The sequence below is a fragment of the Elephantulus edwardii genome, unplaced genomic scaffold (assembly GCF_000299155.1).
Source record: "Elephantulus edwardii isolate Elephantulus edwardi_28Jun2011 unplaced genomic scaffold, EleEdw1.0 scaffold00228, whole genome shotgun sequence".
Classification (NCBI taxonomy): Eukaryota; Metazoa; Chordata; class Mammalia; order Macroscelidea; family Macroscelididae; genus Elephantulus; species Elephantulus edwardii.
This window is the reverse complement of record NW_006399978.1, coordinates 1,474,782-1,496,477: the sequence shown is the minus strand read 5'-3', so window position 1 is coordinate 1,496,477 and position 21,696 is coordinate 1,474,782. Positions and strand designations below refer to the sequence as shown.

Genomic DNA, 21,696 nt, shown 5'->3' with positions numbered 1-21,696 from the left:
ATGCCTTTCTGAGGTTCGAATCCACCAGCAGTTCCCTGGGAGAAAGATGGACTATCTCCTCCAGTGTAATCTACCATCTTAGAAACTCAATGGAGGGTCAGTTATGAGACCAAGCCTACTAAAAGGCAGCAAGGTTGGTTGGTTGGTTTGTTTAGTTCTTCTGAGACAGTTTTGGATGGACTTGAACTTGCCAGTCTTTATTTAGCAGCTGGGCTTGAGTACTATTTGCAAAGCCATATTAAACTGTGCTCCTTCACACAGCCGCAGCATTGCCAGGAGTGCGGTGAGGTGAAGGTGCTTTCCAGATGGAACAGTGGTGACATTGATAGGCCTGTCGTCCTTCCTGCCACACCTTGTTGCTGGTATTCACTCACCACCTCCCACAGACTCACTGATGCAGAGATAATGATGCACTGTGAATTAAAAAAGCCCTCTGGGTAGGATGCTCAAGTCCTGGAGCCTCACGTACAGGACAGGCTCCTTTACACCTGCACAGTTGATGTGTTATTTTCACTTTGACATACAACAAATTATCCCAAACTTAGTAGCTCAACACACATACATACACACACACACACACACACACACACACACACGGAGAGAGAGAGAGAGAGAGAGAGAGAGAGAGAGAGGACGAGAGGACTCTCATGTGATCTCACAGTTCCTGTGGCCTAGAGTTTGGGTGCTGTTGAGCTGAGGCCTCTAGCTGAACCCCCAACAGCATTTCTCTTTCTACTTGAAAATCTGCAAGCTCATTGGTGTCACCATTCTTTGTTGACATGGAGAGAGAGGTCAAGTGAGCGGGGTGACTGAGTCAAAGCCCATAAGCCAGTGTCTCTCAGCACCAAGTCAGGTGCATTGAGACCCTTGGAACAGCAAAGAGACATTCCTGTTGCACACTGTGGGTGAAATAGGGCAGAAAATGTGGCAGCTGGTTGATAGGAAAGGAAGATACAAGAATTGAGACATTGAAACTGTAGCACCGGCAAAGACTAGTGGATTGAACTGACAATAGAACAGGCATAACTGTCAGAAGAAGTACAGCCAGATGCCCCTTAGAAGCAAGGATGGGGACACTCTGGCTCACTTAGTCTGAACACGTCAGCAGGAAAGACCAGTCAACAGAAATGACAGCATGTTTTGGTAAAGAAGAGAGTCATCCAATACAAGGGAAATCCTCAATGCAACAATGGACTCAGACATAATGGGAATCAAGAAGATGGCGAAGATTGGCCTGTACTTTCTTCTGTTGCACAGTAGGTAATTATGCTCTGCAGCGGACTCAATGACAACTAACAACAGCAGCAAACTTAACAACTTTTGTTGTTGCTGTCAGGTTCCCTCAGGTCAGTTCTGACTCAGCAGTCCTCTAGACAACAGAATGGAGCACAGCCTGGTCCCATGCCATCCTCACGGACGGTCATTGCTGTGCCTGACACTGTTGCAAGCACGGTGCCAACACAGCCTCTTGATGATCTTCTGGTTTATCAATGATCCTCTATTTTACCAAACACGACATCCTTGTTCAGGGACTATCCTCTTGTTATTGTATGTTCAAAGCATGGAAAAGAAATTTTCACCAATCTCACCTCTAAGAAGTATTCTAGTGGTGCTTCCCAAGGTGGATTTGTTCCTTCTTCTGGCAGTAATCAACACCATAATCCAAAGATATCAAAGTCTTACTTATTGTCTTGCTTTTTTTTTCTGTTATGTGCCCTTGTGACTAACTTATCTGATCCCTGTCCTATCTTAATCTTTGACACACTTGAGCCAATTACTGCACTCATGTGCCAATCCATCTCACTGAGGGTCTTTCTTACACTGACCCTCCACTTTTCTAAGCATGATGTCCCTTTCCAAGCAACAGGCCTTCATAACCACATGCCCAAAGTATCTGAGGTGAAGCTTTGCCATCTTTGCCACCAAGGAGTGCTCTGGCTGCACAATCTCCAAAATATATTTGTTTGTGCTTTTGGCCGTTCATGGGATATTCAGTACTCTTCTCCAACACCACAACTCAAGGGCACTGATTATTCTCTCATCCTTTTTCATTGTTCAGCTCTCAGACACATAGCAGGAGATTGGAAAGACCATGGCTTTACTCACGCATATCTTAGTTTTCAAAGTGAATTCATTACTCTTTAGAGCTTTGGAGGAGCTAACAGTAGACTTTCCCAATGCTATAGATCTTTTGATTTCCTGACTGCTGGTGCCAAGAGGATTGATTATGGATCCCAGTAAAATGAAATAGTTGACAACCTCTAGCTCTTTTCTCCATCTATCATGATATTGTCTATTAGCCCTATGATGGAGGTCTTTGTTCTACTGATATTGAGTTATAATCCATATTGAAGGCTACTATCCTAGGTAACTGAAAAGACCATGGCTTAGGTCAAGTATATATTAGTCCTCAAATTGAGATATTTGCTTTTTATTTTTTAAAAAGGTAAATTGCAACAGATTTCCCCAATGTAACTCATCATTGGATTTACTGACTGCTACTTCCATTTATGTTGATTGTGGATACAACTAAAATCAAACCAACTTTATTACAGTTTCTGTTTATCATGCTATCTCTTATCAGTCCATGTTTCTTTTCTTTTCTTTTTTCTCTTTTCCTTTCTTTTCATAGTGAGGTGGAATACATTCTTTAGTTTTCATAGGGTTTTCAAAGGCTTGTTATTTAGGAAATAGATGGCCAATTCTGCTTCCTAGTCTGTCTCAATCAGGGAGCTCCAATAAAACCTGTCCACCATGGGTAACCCTTATGGCATTTGACACATTAACCCCAAGTTGTCTCAGTACAGCAAACTGACAGACAAGTGTTGTATCTCTTAGAACAATGTTCTCCACAGACACAATTAACACCAGGCCTGAGAGCCACAGTGTGAGGATGGCACAGGATAGAACAGAGTTTGGTTCTTTTGTTCATAAAGTCACTATGAGTCAAACTCGACTTGACTTCACCTAACAACAACAGGAAGTGTTTCAAGTGCTATTGACTTTCAGCAAGCAAGAAAGTTTCATCTGCATGTGTTGGAGGTGCTGTTATATGCCCTTGAATCAGAAGCAACTCATAGCTGACCCTCCAGAGGATTTTCAGAGATTGTAAATTTCATAGGAGACTGTCCATATTTTTGACATGAAGCAGCTTGTGGATTTCAAATGTTTGCTTTTGGGTTGACAGCACAATTCAATACTCACCAGACCTCCAGAGCTCCCATCAGCATATAGCAAGTAGTCATTTAGTCTTCCACCAATCTCGATGTCATATTCTTCTATGAAATTTCAGCTTCCCAGATTATTTATTTAGCATACAGCTTGATTGAATAAGTATGGTGAAAGGATACAATTCTGACATATAACTTTCCTGATCTGAAAGGATACAATTCTGACGTACAACTTTCCTGATCAGTCATACAGTATCCCTTTGTTCTATTAAGAACAACAGCTTCTTTATTTATGACAGGTTATATGTTCTTAAATCTCCATTTTTAAAAATGTTATCCATAATTTATTATGATCCACACAGCTGTATACTTTCACATTGTCATTAAAACACAGGCAAACATTTTTCTGGTATTCTCTGTTTTCAGCTAAGATCCCTCTAACATCAGCAATCATAGCCTTTGTGCCCCATCTTCTTCTGAATCTTGACTATATTTCTGGCAGTTTCTTGTCAATGTAGAGCCACAAGCATTTTTTTTCCAATTATCTTCAGCAGAATTTTACTTGTATGTGACATTAATGACCTTGTTCAATGTCCATATTCTGTGGTTAACTCTTCTTTGGAATGGACACAAATATGGATCTTATCTAGTCAGTTGGCTATGTTACAGCCTTCCAAATTTATTTGCATAAATGTGTAAGTGCTTCCATTGTTTTATTTATTTTTTAAACATCTCAGTTGGTACTTCATGGATTCTTGATTTTCAACAATGCCTTTAGTGCAGCTATGGCTTCTTTAAAGACCATTCATACTTTATAATATCCCAAAATGGTTGACTATGGATCAGTTCTTCAGAATTGTGACTGTTCTATTCTCTCCATTTGCTTTTGATGCTTCTTATGCTATTCAATATTGTATCGCTATTACAACTTGAGGCTTGGATTTTTCCTGCAAGTCTTTCAGCTTGAGAAACGCTGAGTGTATTCTTTTATTTAAAATAATTATTTTATTATTTTTGTGTGAGTGTACCGTCAAATCAGATCTGACTGGTACACTCTTCCCCGGCAGAGCATCTGGTGGATTCGAACCGTGAGCTCTGGGATTGTAGTTGCAGCTCCTTGCCACTAGGCCACCAGAGCTCTCCACTGAGTGTATTCTTATTTGATTTTCTAACTCCAGGTCATTGCACAGTTCTTTAGAATACTTCATTTTGTCTTCTTGAGCCACCTTTGAAATCTTTAACAAAATTGTATACACAATAAGATTTTAATTTCTTAAAGCAGATATGGGGAAAATAGTAACTGAAATTCTAGAACAACAATTTTGAGTTGGTGGAAGGAAGTATGATTTTTACATTCCTTCTTAAAATCTCCTTTAATATAGTTGTACAGCTTTTGCACAGTTTAAAATGATAAAACATTTACACTGACGTTAGACTAATAACAAGCAGCCCAGTTCTGGGAAAGGTATTCTGGAACCTTCTCTGTGACAGGAACCCATTCTGGCCACATCTGCAGCACCCTTTCCCCCAGTTTGGATAAAAGACTGTTCTGTGAATAATTTTTGTTCACACTGTTTCAAATAGTAAAAAAGAAATTTTCTTTAAAAATATTCTTCTATTTGGGTAGGGTGAGAGGAAAGAGAGGGTACATCAAGGACTAGATGAGATGTTATAATAAAAGGCTTTGGTCAATTTTAATTAGTAATGTCAAACAAAATGTATATCAATGATTGAGTTAAAAACCAATAAAATATACCAAAAAATGAACATTATGAGGAAGACAGTATGCCAGACAAGGTGAACAGGAGGGACGATTCCACGTGAAGGCGCTGGGACTGGCAACCAACAAATAATACTTTAGGGAAATCTGTTTTGAACGCAACCTTCTTCCTTTTCCGACGTTTCCAACTATGCTGCAATTTTGTTCTGTGGTCAGAACTATGACCCACTCTAAGCAAGTGAAAATATCCATGACTTTGTGAAGAAGTCGAAAGACAGACAGACTCCTCCCCTAGCTTAACAGCATGTATGCCCTGTCAAAGCAGATGTAGGGAGTAGTGGTTTTCTCTCTCAGGAAGATTCTAGATGGAAAGGACCCCAAAGAGGGCTTTGGTGAGTCACTCAGCTTTTGGAACCACACCCCCCTCTGCTCAGTTTGCCTCAGCCTGGGCCGCCCCTCAGGCCCCAGCCTCCTCCTCCTCCCTCGCCCCTCCCTGCTTCCCTCCCTGCCTGGGCTGTAACTTCAGCAAAGAGCCTAACGCTGCCTCCCTCCTCTCTCTCCCCTCCTTCTCTCTCCAGGCCGGCCGACCTTCTCCGGAGCAGTGGGAACCCGCGGCCGGCCAACGACATGAAGCTGGTCCGCGCCCTGCTGCCCCTGCTCCTGCAGGCCTGCTGGGCCGCCGCCCAGGACGATCCCTCCAACAACAAGGCCATTGCGTTCCAAGGTGAGTGGACCCCCCCCCCATTCTTGGTCTTGTGCTTTCTGCCACCGGAGGAGACCCCATCTCCTCACCTTTCCTGAAAGCTGAAGTTGAGGAGGCCTGCTAGGGGATGTTAAAGGTTTCACCCAACCCCAGGAAGGACTCTGGTCTGTGTCAAGTGTCTCCACCTCTGAAAGGACATTAGCCTGGGTAGGTTCCAGGGCACCCACTGGGGAGACACAGCTGATAGCATAGTTCTGGTCCCATTGGTTTGTTTAGTTTGATTTTGCATGGATGTGGGCTAATCTTTTGCCTTAAAGATCACTGCGATGGCCAAGACCTGGTCTTTTATAGTTAATCTCCTTTGATTTCTTGCCTGACAGTCCATTGTGAAATGTGGTCACCTGTTCAAATCATACTTTCTCCCCTGCTGCCCAAAGATCATGTCTTTGATAGTTCTGAAACTGATTTGAAAACTCCTTGGGGAAGGAGGTCTTAGTTGTCAAGTCCACAGGATGGGACATTCTCACCCTTCTGGGGGGTTGATTGTAAGAGAGATGTTGTGACTCCAAGTAAGGTGCAGTTTCAGGCATAAGCAGGGGTCTCTGCTGGAGGTGGGACTTTTACCTCAGAGGATGATGTGATTGTGCAGATGGGAAGGTGGCTGTGGTGCTGTGATTGATGAGAATAGAAGGGGCAGATGGTAAGATTCCCCAGGGTGTAAGGCTGAAGCCCCTCTTTTTCCCATTTGCACCCAGATTGCCCAGTGGACTTGTTCTTTGTCCTGGACACCTCTGAAAGCGTGGCCTTGAGGCTAAAGCCCTATGGGGCCCTGGTAGACAAGGTGAAGACCTTCACCAAACGTTTTATTGACAACCTGAGAGACAGGTAAGAACGTAGCACACCCTGACATTCCCTCCTCCTGCATCTGTACTGAGTCCCTCAGAGAGAAAAACCAGGGCATGGGAGGCCTGGAGCCTGGTATCACTCCACTAGTTCCCAGCAGTGAAAGGCCAGACATCAGTTCCCCATCTAAGGAGAGAGACTGTGGGTCATATGGCTCAAAATTCCCTCCCTAGGTCCTAAGAGGAGTGAGGGTAACACGGAGCATCACAGCCTCCTGGGGGCAGAGCAGGCTGTGGCCATCACTCAGTCAGTTGGGACTAGCGAGGGCTATGTTGAGAGTGGGCTGACTGCATCCCCAAAATAAAACCAGAAAAGGTATCTTTCCGCGAACAGGAGGAGCAGGTTTAGGTAAACTGTCAAGAAATCAGTAAAGCATGCATTTCAGCTTGCTGGCTGCAGAGGGCGCCCCTCTTTAACACCAAGAACAGACGCCCAAGTGCAAGACTTCTCTATCAGATGCCACTAGCGAAGCTGACCTGCCTCAGTCATTTCTGTGAGAAGCAAAGACCCTAGATCTCTGGAGCCATAACCAGACAGACTTGGTTCTGTGGCTTGAGATGTGGCGTATCCATCATCCATTCACACACTCACTTACCTATTCAACCAGTGAATCCATGCAAGTTTTGACTGATGGACTTGCTAGGCCAAGCTGATGGGTGCAGGAAGGCATGCATTAGGGAGTGCTGAGTCTCGTGTACAGAATGTGGTCGCAGTCCTAAAGACCAGGGTCATGGAGAAGGGTGCAGTAGATCTCCTCGCTTGTACCAAGGGAGCCCCACCACACCACAATTGGTGAGGGACAAGCACAAGGTCTCCTCAAAAGCAGCCCCCCAAGCCTTCTCCCTGTCAAATATCACTGACTGGATTCAGAAGGGGGCCTTGAGCTTCTCAGGAAGGGCAATAGAAGCCATGTTTTTCCACCCCTGAGGGACGAGACACTCAGCACACCTTGGGGACCCGAGCTACCAGTTGACGTGAAATGCCCATGGCCATGGACCCTGCAGAGGACAGATTTGGCTCAGTGATGATGATGGGTGGGGTGGGGACTTAGATGTGGGCGAGGCCAGGAGGAGCTTTGCCAACTATGCGGCTCTGCTACGGCAACCCTCTTGAACCATCATTGGCTTCTGTGGCTCTCAGTTCTCCCATCTATAAAACTGGGTACAACTCTGTTATTGGTGTTAGTCTGCAAGTGGGGCAGGATCACTTATAAGCCTTGACCAGAGCAGGCCGTGAGCCCTGGACTTCTCTCCGAGAGTGAAGGGCTGACCCCCAATATTACCTACCCATACAGCTCTGACTAAGATGTCACCTGCCTCCTTCTTCTCACATCTGGATATCTCCTTCCTTTCCTTTCTACTATGACCCGCCCTTTTCCCCTGTCCTGGCTGGTGTCCACTGCTCCTCCTTACCCTGTACCCCCACTACTCATGCCATCTCCTATGGCGAAGCTCATGCTGTCCACTCTTTCTCTGAACTGTCTTGTGTGTGACTTTTTTGCTCGAATGAGTCTATGGTGACCATGGTAGCGTGCGCCGTGGGGTGATGCCTGCACTGGGGGCCGCGGACGGTCCCACTCAGGCACTCACCCTCCCCACCCCCTCTGGGGCTCGCAGGTACTACCGATGTGACCGCAACCTGGTGTGGAACGCGGGCGCGCTGCACTACAGCGACGAGGTGGAGATCATCAGCGGGCTGACGCGCATGCCGAGCGGCCGCGATGAGCTCAAGAGCAGCGTGGACAAAGTCAGATACTTTGGCAAAGGCACCTTCACCGACTGCGCCATCAAGAAGGGGCTGGAGGAGCTGCTCGTCGGGTGAGTGGGGGGATGGCCTCTGCCACGTGCGACTTCACTGTAGTCCTGGTGGCCGCCTTGCCCCGCCTCACACACTGTCCTCGGTTAGGTGTGAGGTGCGGGTGTGTGGGCTGCACACCCTCCGCTTCAGTTAACTCGTTTTTGTCACTGGGTGAGCTGTGACCAGAGTAGGGTTAAATGGCTGTCCTTTGGTACACCATGTAATGCAGAAGAAGATCAAGACAGAGACACAAACAGGGAGATAGAGTCGGGGGAAGAAGGTATGGAGGGAGGAGCTGGTTTCCTATAGAAAACAGACAGTATTGACAGAGGGAGTGGTCGGTTCTCAGGGGAAGTGATATGCACATTTAGTAGATAGTAGTGACTGGGAACTCCAGTGGCTAAATGGTAAAAAAGTTTGCTGACAATGCAAAGGTAAACAGTTCGAATCCACCAGATGCTCTTCAGGAGGAAGATTGGTTATCTCCCATGTAGTGATTGGTCAGTAACAGGGTGCACACAGTTAATCCCACAAAAGGGTTGGCCCACACCTGTACACAGCTGCCCAAGGTGGACAGATTCCCAGAAGTCCTCTCTAGTAGCCCTGTGGTGGGGCCGTGGATGAGATTGTGGAGTTGGTGGGGACAGGATCCAGAGGAGGAGGAGATGGCTTCTCGGGCTCTACAGCCTGGCCACTGGCCCTCGGTCACTTTGTTTGCAGTTAACCTGACCCGCCAGCATGGCTGCTTCTCATTACTCAGAGGCTGGGCCGCTGGGCCCACTCTGGGGTTGAGTCACCAGAACCAGCTGGCTGACCTTCAGGCCATATTTTCTATTGGGAAAATATTCCGATGCTCTGTGGGTTTTAAGCTTCTTGGTGCTGCTATGACAGAAATACCATGAGTGGGTGACTTAAACCAATTGAAACATATTTCCTCATGGGGGCCAGAATTTAGGGCACTGACCCTAGGGGAAGGCTTCATCGCTCTGTTGTCTCTGGGGTGTGTTTCTCCCTATCAAGTTTCTGTCCGTCTGCTTCTTGACCATCTTCATGTTTCATGACATCTGATGTCCCCCAGCTGTGCTTTCTTCTCTTGGTACCTCCTTAGTTCCTTTCATATCTCACTAGAAATTGGCTTAAGAGATATATATATATATATATATAAAATCTCATTAACACAACAAAGAAATCTTATTTTCAAATACGATTACAACCACAGGTAAAGGAGCTGGAATTTACAGCACGTATTTTGGGGAGAGGTACAATTCAGTCCATAAAAGGGAGCATTCTCCTTGAATGTACTCACCCTTCTGTGTCCATCCAAGTGTGGAAGGACACAGCCCACTCCCACTGCCACTATGACTGAGGTGATACGCAGGTGCTGTGTGGACTCTGTGGGATCAAGGTGACGTTTGAGGAAGGCCACCTGGGTTTGTGCCCATGAAGAGGGAAGATGGGCACCCCTGGCTGGCTCCGCATGGCCCCTCAGCTGCCCCTGTGAAAGCATACTTTCATGCACAATTGCATCCACGTCAGAATAGATAGATTTGATTCATGTAACTTAGCACTTAGGCCGAGGGGTTTCTTCTCAGAATGCCCCACTGAAAGGAGGAGAGTGTTGATGGGCAAAGCTGTACCTCTGTGGTTGAGTCACTGGGAGGAGAGCGTGGCCTCCCCAAGCCAGTGCCTTCTCCACAGTAGAAAATAACCCAAGGGAACTCAGAAGGCAAGGTGGACACCAGGATTGCTCTGTCGCACTCATTGGCTCCACAGTTGATTTTGGCTGCAGAGTGAGCTGGCCAAGGAGGCACTGGAAGGAGGGGGTGTGGGAGGAGGAGGGGGACACTGAGAGTGGGAGGTGCTGGGACAGAGGTGGTGGCCAGGGAGGAAGCACTAGTTACTACACCATCTTTCCTTCCCGTTTGGTCTGGAAGAAGCCCCAGTGTGTCAAGTGTGGGCTGGAGAGGACAGGCTTCCTTTGAGGCTTGGTAAATCCTTCTGATTTAAAACTTAGCAGGGAGTCCGCTGGGGAAGGAAGGCTCCTTGGCGGCACCGTGTATGAACTACCAGGCTACTAACCGAAATGTCAGTAGTTTGAATTTACTAACTCCTCCCATAAAGATTTGACATTCAGTAACCTGATTCAGAACTGATTCAACAGTGCTGGGTTTGAGGGAGTTGTTGTTATGTACTTTTGAGTCAGAAGTGACTCATAACTGACCCTCCAGCAGGTTGTCAGAAGCAATAAATCACTCAGGAGAAGACTTGAGGGAGTAGGAGTCTGAATCCACAGGGCTCTCATTTTATCTTTGTAGAGGGGCTCTAAGGCCTAGGCTGTGTTCAGGGACGTGGTGGGAGAACCTGATCATTCAGCCCCATCAAGAGGAATACTGTTCTCCCTAAAGTTGTTTATTTAAAGAGCCTGGAGGCATAGGGCTTGGGCTTGAAGTATTAGTCTATTAACAGAAAGATCCACAGTTCTAATCCACCAGCTGCTCCGTGGGAGAAAAATGGGCTGTCTCCTTATAAAGACTTACAGCCTCAGAAATGCGATGGACGGTCACTGTGAACCAGAATCAACTCTCAGGCAGCGAGCTTGGTCTTTTGTTTTTAACACGTTTGGTAAATGTGTCCATTGTTCCTGAAACTACTCTTTCGAGTATTTCCATGTGGTCTAAGAAGAAAATAGACTCTATTTGTGCTTTCTATTTTACTTCTTCTTAACTCCCTTTTTCCTTGATAACAGGCCTCGTTTTGTGTTTAGAAATAGTTTGTGTTTGAGGTTATTTATGGATTATCCTATTATTGTCCACTTGCCACAAAAGTAAAGGTTGCCTAAACAATGGTAAGTTTCAGCACTGTACTGGTGAGTCAGCTGAACCAGCTCAGGGGAGGTCATACTTGAGGAGCCCTGGGCACTTGCTCAGAGGCCAGCACCTTGGGGTCCCTTCTGCAGTGAGGCCAATGTGTCTCTATGCTGGTGCACATGCATGTTTCACAGCATTTGTAGAGACATGTAATTCCAGCAAACTATTTTCTGTGTCAAACTCTTTAAAAATAATTTTCAGTAAGTAGCCAAAATTGGGAAGGGTGTACGTCAGGGGTGTGTCCTATCTCCCTATCTTTTCAACCTGTATGCAGAACATATTGTCAGGGAGGCTGGGCTCTATGAGGAGAAATGTGGTGTCAGGATTGGTGGAAGATAAATCAACAATCTGCGTTATGCAGATGACACAACCCTGCTTGCTGAAACTGAGGAGGACCTGAAGTGCTTGCTGCAGAGGGTCAAAGACTGAAGCCTTCATTATGGATTGAGGCTCAATATCAAGAAGACAAAGATTCTCATTACTGAACCAATTGGCAGCATCAGGATGGATGGTGAAGAGATTGAGATTGTTCAGAGCTTTAATTTGTTTGGCTCCACAGTCAACACTCTTGGCACCAGCAGCCAGGAAATTAAAAGGTGTATTGCGATGGGAAAGTCTGCTATTAGGGACCTCTCCAAAGTACTAAAGAGCAATGGTGTCTCTCTGGAGACTAAGGTGCGTCTGATACAGGCCATGGTCTTTGCAATCACTTGTTATGCGTCAGACAGTTGGACAGTGACTAAGGAGGATAGAAGGGGAATTGATGCCTTTGAGCTGTGGTGCTGGAGAAGAGTATTGAGGGTACCATTGACTGCGAGGAAAATGAACAGATTTGTCCTGGAGAGGGTTAAACCAGGTGGCTCCTTGGAGGCAAGGATTCTGAGGCTCCGTCTAACATATTTTGGACATGTTGTGAGGAGAGACAGGTCCTTGGAGAGGGACATCATGCTTGGGAGGGTGGAGAGACAGTGCTGGAGAGGAAGACCCTCGATGAGACGGATTAATTAATTGACTGGGGTGGCAGTAGGTGTGTTGGAGACAGTGAGATTGGCACAGGATATATCAGGGTTTAGAGCTGTTGTACATAGGGTCGCTCTGTGTCGCAGGCGACTTGATGGCACATAACAACAAAAACAACAGCAAGTAGCTAAGGTCAACAAAAAGAAACAATAAGGACCAAATGTAACAGATGAGAAGTCACGTCACAAAGCTGCATGGTGGGCCCTGCCCCTGCCCATCACCCCATTTCCTGGGGTCTCTGCCCTGCGGTCCTCTTTGAGGACTCTGGGGGTGAGAGGGCACTGACATACCTGAGCAGGAGAGCCTGGTGTCCAGGGTAGTTGTGACAGTGCTCCACCCTTCCAGGGGCTCCCACTTGAAGGAGAACAAGTACCTGATCGTGGTGACGGACGGACACCCCCTGGAGGGCTACAAGGAGCCGTGCGGCGGCCTGGAGGATGCGGTCAATGAGGCCAAGCACCTGGGGGTCAAAGTCTTCTCAGTGGCCATCACACCTGACCACCTGGTAGGACCCTGCTGTACCCCTTCATGTTTCCCGCAAACATCGGCTGGGGTGCGGGAGCGAGATGGGGTCTGCAGAGGACCAGCACCCCTAATCTGCATGACACCTGGATGAGTTGTGGTGGTTGCAGGCTCTGCCATCCCCATGCCCCCTGCCCAGGTCTAGGATCCACCTCAAAGTCCCCCCACCTTCCCAGGTGTTCCCCAGAACAAGGACACCTCAAGCAGGCCAAGCTTTTGCAGTCCGAGTCCCTGGGTTCCATGAGTCAGGACTCTGGACTTCTGGAGGCTCAGGTTTGGGGGCCAGGCAGGTGAGCTGTGCCAGGCTGTGACCTCAGTGTCTCCTCCTTTTTTGGACCACACCCGACTCAGGAACCCAGGCTGAGCATCATCGCCTCTGACCACACGTATCGGCGCAACTTCACGGCGGCCGACTGGGACCAGACGAGGGACGCGGAGGAGGTCATCACCCAGACCATCGACACCATCATCGACATGATTGTGAGTGCTGCACCCCGAGGGCTTGTCGGGCTTGTCGGGGACGCCCGAAACTTCTGGGCTCATGAATGAATGTTAACTCAACCCCTCCGTCTCACTTTTCAGAAAAACAACGTGGAACAAGTGGTAAGAAGCCCCTGTGTCCTTTCAGCTGCCCCAGCCCCTCCTGACCCCTTACCCCACCCCCACCTCCACGCCCATCCTCTCCAGGTGATGAATTGGCCTAGGAGTTTCTGGGGTCACAGGTCACAGCTCCCTCCACCCAGCGCAATGGGATAGGGGTTGGGGGACCATCTGCACCTCAGTGTCTAACTTGTGGTCCTTTTCCTTCCGCAGTGCTGCTCCTTTGAATGCCAGGTGAGTGTGCACAGCGACCCCCTCAGGGCTCTGGGCTGTCCTGTTCCTGACTCTATCTCACACTGACTGTCCCTTGTGTCTTGCAGCCTGCCAGAGGCCCTCCTGGACCCAGGGGCGACCCTGGTTATGAGGTGAGTGGCTGTGCCAGCTCTGAGCTTGCACCCAGGCGGAAGGATAAGGTAGGACCCCAGCACCCAGTGTCCACTCTGTGCTGGGCTGGATGTAGCAGGTGGTTAAAGGAGCCTGACACTGAAGGAGATGTCCCTGAGTCCTGAGAATGACAGCCAGGGGGCTGTATGCAGTGTGGCAGCTCCCAGCCCCCTTCCTAGTGGTTGGAAGTGGGAGAAATGTGCCGTTCATGGTAGAGGCTGGGGCCCTTCTGAAGGGGGTTCTCCACAATGTGCACCAGCACCTGCCTTCCCCTGAGCCTGCTGCTGGAACAGGCTGGAAACACTGGGAGCTCACACATCAAAGCTCAAATTTCTGGGCTCGGTCTTCACAGACAATCACCCTCAGGCCTGGCCAGTGGAAGAGGGGTCAGGTTCATGGTTTGGAAACCTGAGGTGGGCAAAATAACACATGGCTCTGAGCTCTGACTCTGGGATGAGCCTAGACTGTTCAGGATGGTGCCAAAGCCAGGGAACTTGACAAGTCAGAATTCCCTCACCAACTCCCTGACGTTTGTTTTCCAGGGTGAACGTGGGAAGCCGGGACTCCCAGGAGAGAAGGGTGAAGCTGGAGACCCTGTGAGTGCTGACCAGCAGGGGACTGAGGGCCCTGGGGTGCATTAAAGAGGGCAGGCGGGCAGGCAGAGGAATGTTCTAGAAGGTTGACTTGTTTCTAAGTGGATCATGATCAGGAAATGAGCACAGAATTCTTCCCAAACACCATAGACTTTGCCTATACTTGGGGTGGGGGAAGATGGCAAGATGGGGCCCACAATGGACGAGTGAAACCACAAGGATGCTGTAGGCCAACGTGACCTCCCCACATACTCCCGGCTCTCCCCCGAGCATCCCCAAGGCCTCACTCATCTTCACCCTCTGGGCACACGGGGGCTCACCTACAGTGCTGGCCCCAGATCACAGAGTCAGAACTCCTGCTCCCACTACCATGTGTCCCCTCAGCCAGCTCACCCCTCCCTGACCAGGGGGCCTAGTGTGGACTCGTGGGCACCTCCTAAGCCAGTGAGGGGGCACAGGTCAACCTGCCAGGTGTCTGACATGCCCCCTGCTCTCTGTCCCAGGGAAGACCGGGTGACCTTGGACCTGTTGGCTACCAGGGGATGAAGGTGAGTCCCCCACCCCTGCCCACAGGGCTGCCCAGGGCTGAGCTCTCAGGTCGGCCCTCACAGCCTCTTCTCTTCTCTTTGATGGTGTTTAGGGAGAAAAAGGAAGTCGTGGGGAGAAGGTGAGCAAGACTCAGGGTCCAGAGCCTCCCTCTGGTCTCAGGCTGGTGCCCTTTGGTTCGGGCAGGTCTGGGGATGTGACCTGGTGCAGTCCGCCCCACACTGATCGGTCAGCATGAAGCCCTTGCTGCTGTGAGGCCCTAACACAGGAGCAGAGGTCGGCCAATGTCCCCAACACGAGGAGGTGTGGGGTACACCCCACTCATAATTTCTGCCCTCTGCATTCCTGGGGGACTCTGCCAGTTACCTGGTGAGCTGTGTCTGCAGTTTTATTGTCACTGTCTTTGGGGACTCTGGGATCTCCAAGCTATGACCCAGTGGTTCTTGTCAGGCCTTCAAGAAAGGCACGTTTTGGAATTGTGCTTTCCCTCCCTCCCTTCATCTTCCCTGGTTTGGCGTCACTCTGACTCCTCTGGAGTGGATGTCCTGCCACTGGGCCCTGTTCGCTGTTGACTCGAGCAGGACTTCCTCACTGGCCCCACACTGGGCTAATCCAAAGCAGGGGGTCTTCTCACGGGCTCTGCCCTTCCTCACTGTCCTTCCTGTGTCCACAGGGCTCAAGAGGACCCAAGGGCTACAAGGTGAGTTGTGAGTCACGAACATGAGAGTGTGTGTGTGTGTGTGTGTGTGTGTGTGTGTGAGGGGGACATGGTTCTGCCCTTGGAAGGGTGCTGTGCATCCTGGCCTGACTTCTTCTTTTATCTCTGTGCCTCACAGGGCGAGAAGGGCAAGCGAGGCATCGACGGTGTGGACGGCATGAAGGTGACTCCTGGTGGTGGGGTACTGTGGGTGATGTGGGTGCAGGGCCCGTGCACAGTGCCAGGTCCCTGCCCTAGGAAGGGGAGGCATGGAGCCCCAAGAACGGATATTCTCCAAATGACTCTGAGAGGTTTTTCTTGTGGATATTGTTTTCCAATCCCCCGGTCCTAGTGAACCCCAAGCTGCATACCTAAGCGTGGAGTGTCTTCTAGGCTTAGGGGTTTTCCTGAGAGGGGCATTGCAGAGGGATGGATGGGCAGATCCTCAGGGTTTGAAGCAGAATCTCTTCATAATCTTGTCATTCTTCCATTTTCCCAGGGGGAAATGGGGTACCCAGGGCTGCCAGGCTGCAAGGGCTCACCTGGATTTGACGTAAGTCTCTCTTCTCCTGTGCACTTTTAGGGGTGATGACTGGCTCCCCTGTTTTTTCTGACACTGGGAGGATACCCCACAGAGCACACAGTGTGCACACTCCACCTTTAAGTGGATTTGTCTTTACATTCTGTCTCTGGTGATGGGGAGGCTCTGAGTGCTTTGTGAGGCCGCCTCAGCTTCTGCTGTGCATTGCCACAATGCTGTCTTTTCACAGGGCATTCAAGGGCCCCCTGGACCCAAAGGAGACCCAGGCGCATTTGGACTGAAAGGAGAAAAGGTCAGTGACCTGTGTCCCTCAGGGCTGCTCCTGTCCACCAGGTATTCATCCAGGGACTATCATTGGAGTAGAGTCTCCAGCAGCAGTTAAGCGGTGGGTGCCTGATCTGCAGCCTGGCTGTACCCTGAGGCCCCTGCAGGAGGAAGCAGCCGGAGTCACCTTTACTCTGGGGACATCTGGGGAGTGGCTGCAGATGCCCTAACAGGAGCAGAGTCATGAATGGATTCTCAGTCCAGGCTCACCCATTTGTGTGAGCCCCAGTTCTCTCTGCTCTGTCACTCAGAAGCAGAAGGGAAGAAAGCCATGAGAAGCCCCTTCTCAACTGCCTGATGGAGGCGCTCCTGCAGAGGCCGCAGTTCAGCCAGGACAGTGTAATAGGGAGGTGCTGGTCGCCGCTCCACATGGAGGGTGAACTTCCCAAGGTGATCCAAAGCTGAGGTCCTCATTGCTGGCATTTCCTTCTGAGGTTTCCTGTTACAAAAGGAAGTCAAGGAAAGAGGAAGGAAAAAGATGTTGGCTCATCCTCAAATTTGCTCTGAAATGTATTTCTTGGGTTTCAGCAAAAGAGCTTCAGAATCTTGTTTCCGTGCTCAAAGATTACCCTGTGGGTCTGGCTTTGAGCTTACCAGTCCAGCACTTTGGCCAAACTATACTTTCTTGAAGAAAACCTTACAAACATTTATTTGAATCCATCCAGAGTTGCCTCAGAAGAAAGGCCTGGCTGTCCCCATGGTGTCATCTCACACTGTGGTTGACTCCATGGCCACTGATTCATAGTCCTGTGTGCCCAACTCATAGCAGGCCCTCCAGCTGGTTTTCAGAGGCTATAAATCACATGGGAGGAGACTGCCCATCTTTCTCTTGTGGAGCAACTGGTGGATCTGAGCTGTCCACCTTTGGGTTGGCAGCACAACTCCTTACTCACTATTGTTGTTACATACCATCCAGTCAGAGCCAACTCGTAACTGACCCTGCAGTGGGTTTTCAGAGGCCGTGAATTTTATGGAAGAGACTGCTCATCTTTCTCCAGTGAAGCAGCTGGTGGATTCAAACCGCCTGCCTTCAGGTTGCCAGTGCAACTCCTTTCCCACTAGGCCACCAGTGCTTACAGTAAAATGAAAATATCCAAGTTTGATTTTGCCTTGAAGAAGATGGGTTGAATCTTTGAGAGCCAGAGGCACAGATAGCAGTGGTCAGAGTGGCCTGGAGCCCAGGTGAGGGGACCAGAGAATAAAGGGCCTATGAGACACCCTGAAGTGGCCTCACAGCGGGGAGACAGCTGCCTCACCTGCAGGTAGCATGCTTGCCCTCAAAGCTCCATGGAGGTCACTGACTGCACCATCCTGTGAGGGTCTGTAACCCTGAACTTCTCTGCTTTATCCCAGGGCGAGCCTGGAGCAGATGGGGAGCCTGGGAGACAAGGGAACACAGGGCCCCCTGGAGACGAGGTAAGGAGTGGAGCCCAGGACCCTGAGAGGGAGTCAGTGTGAACTGAGGGGATGTGCCAAGCCAGGGTCAGAGGAGTAAGCATCCCAATCTGTCCCTGCCTTAGGGTGAGCCGGGACAGCCTGGTCCCCCAGGAGAGAAAGGAGAAGCCGGGGATGAGGTAAGCAGCACCCCAGAGCATGCCTCTTCTGCTCCCCACCCCCAAGACTGTTCACAGGCTCCGACTACTAACTGATACTTGTCTGTTCATTTTCCTCACAGGGGAACTCGGGACCTGATGGCCCTCCTGGGGAGAGGGTGAGTACCAGGGGTGGGGTTTGGGAGCCACATGAAAGGCTGGCATCTGTCTGGTGCTGCCAAAGCCCACTGACTGCCCTTCACACAATCCCGAGCCTCAAGGGTTTCCTCACCAGACTAAAAACCCCTCCCCAGATCCTTGTTACAGTGACACAGAGACATAGAAGTTGGGCAGAAATAACCTTCAGCTACTGATTGGATGGTTTTAATCCCATGAGGAGTCCCTGGAAGTGCACTTGACACATTTTGTTGCTAACTGAAAGGATGGAGATTTGACTCCACCCAGAGGTGTCTCAGAAGTAAGGCCTGGCAATCTGTTGCAACAAAACCAGCCAGGTTTGAGAGCCCTGTGGGATCAAACTGACAGCAGCTGGATGGCTTTAATCCTGTGAGCCTGCAGTGTGGACGAGCTACTTGGGTTCTTGTAGACACACAGCCTCAAGGGCTCTGGAAGTAGATGGACCCTGATGAGCAGGGAGACTCTAACCTCTGAAATAAAGGATATGAAGTGGAGAGGTGACACCAGTCTATGGGGTGGGGGAGGTAGACCTGAGATTGTCAGGCCTGGGAGCCCCATTACATTCTGCAACTCCTTACTTTTCTCTGCACAGGGTGGCCCTGGAGAAAGAGGACCACGGGGGACACCTGGCGTGCGGGGCCCCAGAGGAGACCCAGTGAGTCACATTCTAAGGCTTCCTTTCCTGGGGTCATTGGGCAGGGACTGGGCCATCAGAGCTGCAAGGAATGGGCCATCAGAGTCTCAAGCACATGCTCCAAACCCAGGTCCCACTGGCCACATGCTCATCTCTGTTTCCCCAAATAAAGACAGTTCCCTCCCTGACCACCTGCAGGGAGTTCAGGGTCAGACCCCTAAGTCTGAGCAGTACCCCCAGCCCCTGTCGTCTCAGAGGTCTGCCTAGCTTTGAAGGAGCAGGGGGTGATCTTGGCCAAAGCTTGAAGCTCACAAGTTAATACAGAGTAAGCATCTGGCCCTTCCTCCCTCACAGACACCCACCGGGGGTCTGCTTCATGCCCAGCAAACACCTTCTTCCAACATGTACTGACAAAAAAAGAACCTAAATAAATATCCTTAATCAGACTTAATTTTTAAAAATTATCCCTAGTTAAATTTTTGCTTTCTGACCCCTTGACAGTGTGTAATGGAGGCCCCATCAAGAACCCATGTGTTCTGTTCCCAAGCCCATGCTTTCTCCTCAGGCTACAAAGGCTCTGTGACTGTCACATAACCAGCCACGTGTTTACATGCAGGGCAGAGCACAGTTTACTAGTCCCCACCCACCCCCACTTGTTTAGAATTTTCTGAACATTTGCGTTCCCCCCAGCAACTCTGAAAACATCTGTGCAGACAGAGCCTGCAGTCTTCTTTGTTATCATTTCTGTCTGTGGAAACTGCAGAAGTGGAGGTGTTGAGTCAAGCCCCAAACGGGAGACTAGGCCAGCAAGGTGCCAGCCACAGAAAACCTCTACTGGAGAGGTGGTGGCAGGAATGGGGCTGTAGCAACCACCCCTTCACAGGGACTCAGCCTCCCCCACAGGGATCCACTCCCACCCACCACGTGGTCCAGCACCCCACTCCCCACCTCCCACCCCCACCCTTGCCAGCCTGGATGCTCCACAGAGGTCTCTCTGCCCGAAATTCCTGGGGAAGTTTTGCTGGACCCTGAGGGTGGGAGGCCAGGCCGACCCTCACACCCACCCAGCCCACCCAGGGAGTGCTCAGCCCAGGATACTGAGAGGGGGGAAGAGTGACTGTCTGCAGGTAGAGTCACAGGCTACAGAGGCAATACCAGGCCTCTCCTGTCACACATTGTGCACACATTTTGGTCCCATTTGGATTCTGGAGAACAGGACCCTTTGGCTCTGTGGAATGCCCAAAACGAAACATGGATCCCTCTTAATAGAACCTCCCAGAACCCTGAGATTATGGGGTGGGGGCAGAGGGAAGAGTGAGTCACTGATTGGTGGCTGGTGAGCCCATCCAATACCTAGGACAGAGGCTTGGCTCAGGGTAAAGTAGGGGTTTTTGTTCCCTGGAGAGGAACTGTAGAACTTCTTATGGGAGGAAGTACCCCAGAGATAATGTGGCCTTTGACATCTCCTCCCCAACCATCTCTGAGAACAGAAGATGGAAGATGGGCCCAGGGGAGGGTCAGGGACTGGAACTTGGATGCTGGGCCAGTTCCCAAACCTCAGAAATTGAGGATGTAGGAAACCCTGTAACAGAGGATTGGATAGATGAGGCCTTTGGTGTGTCCTCTGAAGAGCTCACCATCTCTGGCAAAAATTAGATCGTGGAGAGGAGGGGCAGCAGCCAGCACTGAGTCTGAGGGTCACCCCCCTGCCCTGCTCTGCTGAGCCCCACCATGCTGCCCTCTCCTCCCATCCACACCACTGGTCTCATGAGGTGTGCACCCCCCAACAGCTGAAGGCTGAGGCTTCTGGCTGTGCAGCCAGACCTTGTACTCAGAGGACTTGTCTCCTCAGGGTGAAGCTGGACCGCAAGGTGACCAGGGAAGAGAAGGCCCTGTTGGCGTCACTGGGGACCCGGTAAGGACCTGGGCTGGTTGTTGGCGGGGGCATTGCATCCCCAGTGAGACGAGTTGACTAGCCTGGTCTCTGAGGTAGAAGAGCTCCAGTGAGTGTGTCGCTTTCTGTTGGCCTCGTGGTCCCTTCTGCAGTGGCTGCTGGGAGTTCCTGGTGGGTGAAATGACCAGAATCTGGAGCCAGTGGAAAAGGTTAAGAATGACAGCCCAGAGCTGGGGAAGGTGAACATGGGGGGTGGTCCTGTGGGGCTTGGTTCTCAATCATGGCACCTCAGAAGCCGACTCCATGGGCCCCTCCACAGTACCTGGAACACAAGGTGCAGGAAGCCATGGCAGGAGGAGCACGCAGCCGCTGCTTGTTGCCTGGGCTTGGAACCAGGTGTGAGATTCTGGTCAGAGGTATATTTAAGAGTATCAGTACGTGGAAGGCTCTAGAATCTCCAGATGTGAAAGAGTCCTTCCAGGATGGTGCCAGAGAAGGGAAGAGGTACGAGCCAGAGAAGAACAGAGTTTGGCATGGGGAGAAGGCTGAGTGAAAGGAGGGTCGGGGTACCCATCCTGACCACTCTTCCCTCAGAGAACATGCTTGTGTCCTCCTTCCAAAACACCTGGCTTGGCCAGGTAGAGCAGAGAGAGGGCAGGGACGCAGAGGAGGGGTGGAAGGAACGTGCCATCAATGTGCATGGAACTCACTGAGCAAGTGAGACTGGTCGTGTGGGCTTGAGAGTGGTCACCACAGACCCACTACTGTCCCTGGGCCTCAGCCTGGAGCTGCTGCTGGCCCCTTCTGGACTAGCTGTCCTGTAAGCGTTCCCCGATCCCCACTCCAGGGTTCCCGTGTACCTCCTCAAGCCTACAACCTGGCCTTTTCTAGAGAAGTTTGGTCTCCCTTGGCTGCCATTAACAGCATTCTGCAAACTGGATGATGAATGATCAGACATTTATTTTCTCACAGTTCTTGAGGTTAAAAGTTCAAATTCAGGACTTGGGTGAGCTGTGCTCTCTTTCCACTCTGAGGAAGGATCTCTTCTCAT

At 50.1% G+C, this 21,696-nt stretch overlaps 1 protein-coding gene across 1 annotated transcript in view; it reads left to right on the top strand.

Annotated features, from left to right (window-relative positions):
• The first annotated feature begins 5,517 nt into the window (after positions 1–5,517).
• The window catches only part of COL6A1 (collagen, type VI, alpha 1), a 31,955-nt gene continuing 15,776 nt past the window's right edge, over positions 5,518–21,696 (top strand). Inside the window, exons 1-20 of the mRNA XM_006898391.1 lie at positions 5,518–5,614; positions 6,349–6,478; positions 8,113–8,313; positions 12,526–12,685; positions 13,054–13,182; positions 13,285–13,305; positions 13,516–13,536; positions 13,623–13,667; positions 14,229–14,282; positions 14,783–14,827; positions 14,920–14,946; positions 15,499–15,525; positions 15,662–15,706; positions 16,022–16,075; positions 16,293–16,355; positions 17,741–17,803; positions 17,908–17,961; positions 18,063–18,098; positions 18,710–18,772; positions 20,604–20,666. Of these exons, the coding sequence (XP_006898453.1) occupies positions 5,518–5,614; positions 6,349–6,478; positions 8,113–8,313; positions 12,526–12,685; positions 13,054–13,182; positions 13,285–13,305; positions 13,516–13,536; positions 13,623–13,667; positions 14,229–14,282; positions 14,783–14,827; positions 14,920–14,946; positions 15,499–15,525; positions 15,662–15,706; positions 16,022–16,075; positions 16,293–16,355; positions 17,741–17,803; positions 17,908–17,961; positions 18,063–18,098; positions 18,710–18,772; positions 20,604–20,666 (1,398 nt within the window). The remainder of the gene's footprint in view (positions 5,615–6,348; positions 6,479–8,112; positions 8,314–12,525; positions 12,686–13,053; positions 13,183–13,284; positions 13,306–13,515; positions 13,537–13,622; positions 13,668–14,228; positions 14,283–14,782; positions 14,828–14,919; positions 14,947–15,498; positions 15,526–15,661; positions 15,707–16,021; positions 16,076–16,292; positions 16,356–17,740; positions 17,804–17,907; positions 17,962–18,062; positions 18,099–18,709; positions 18,773–20,603; positions 20,667–21,696) is intronic.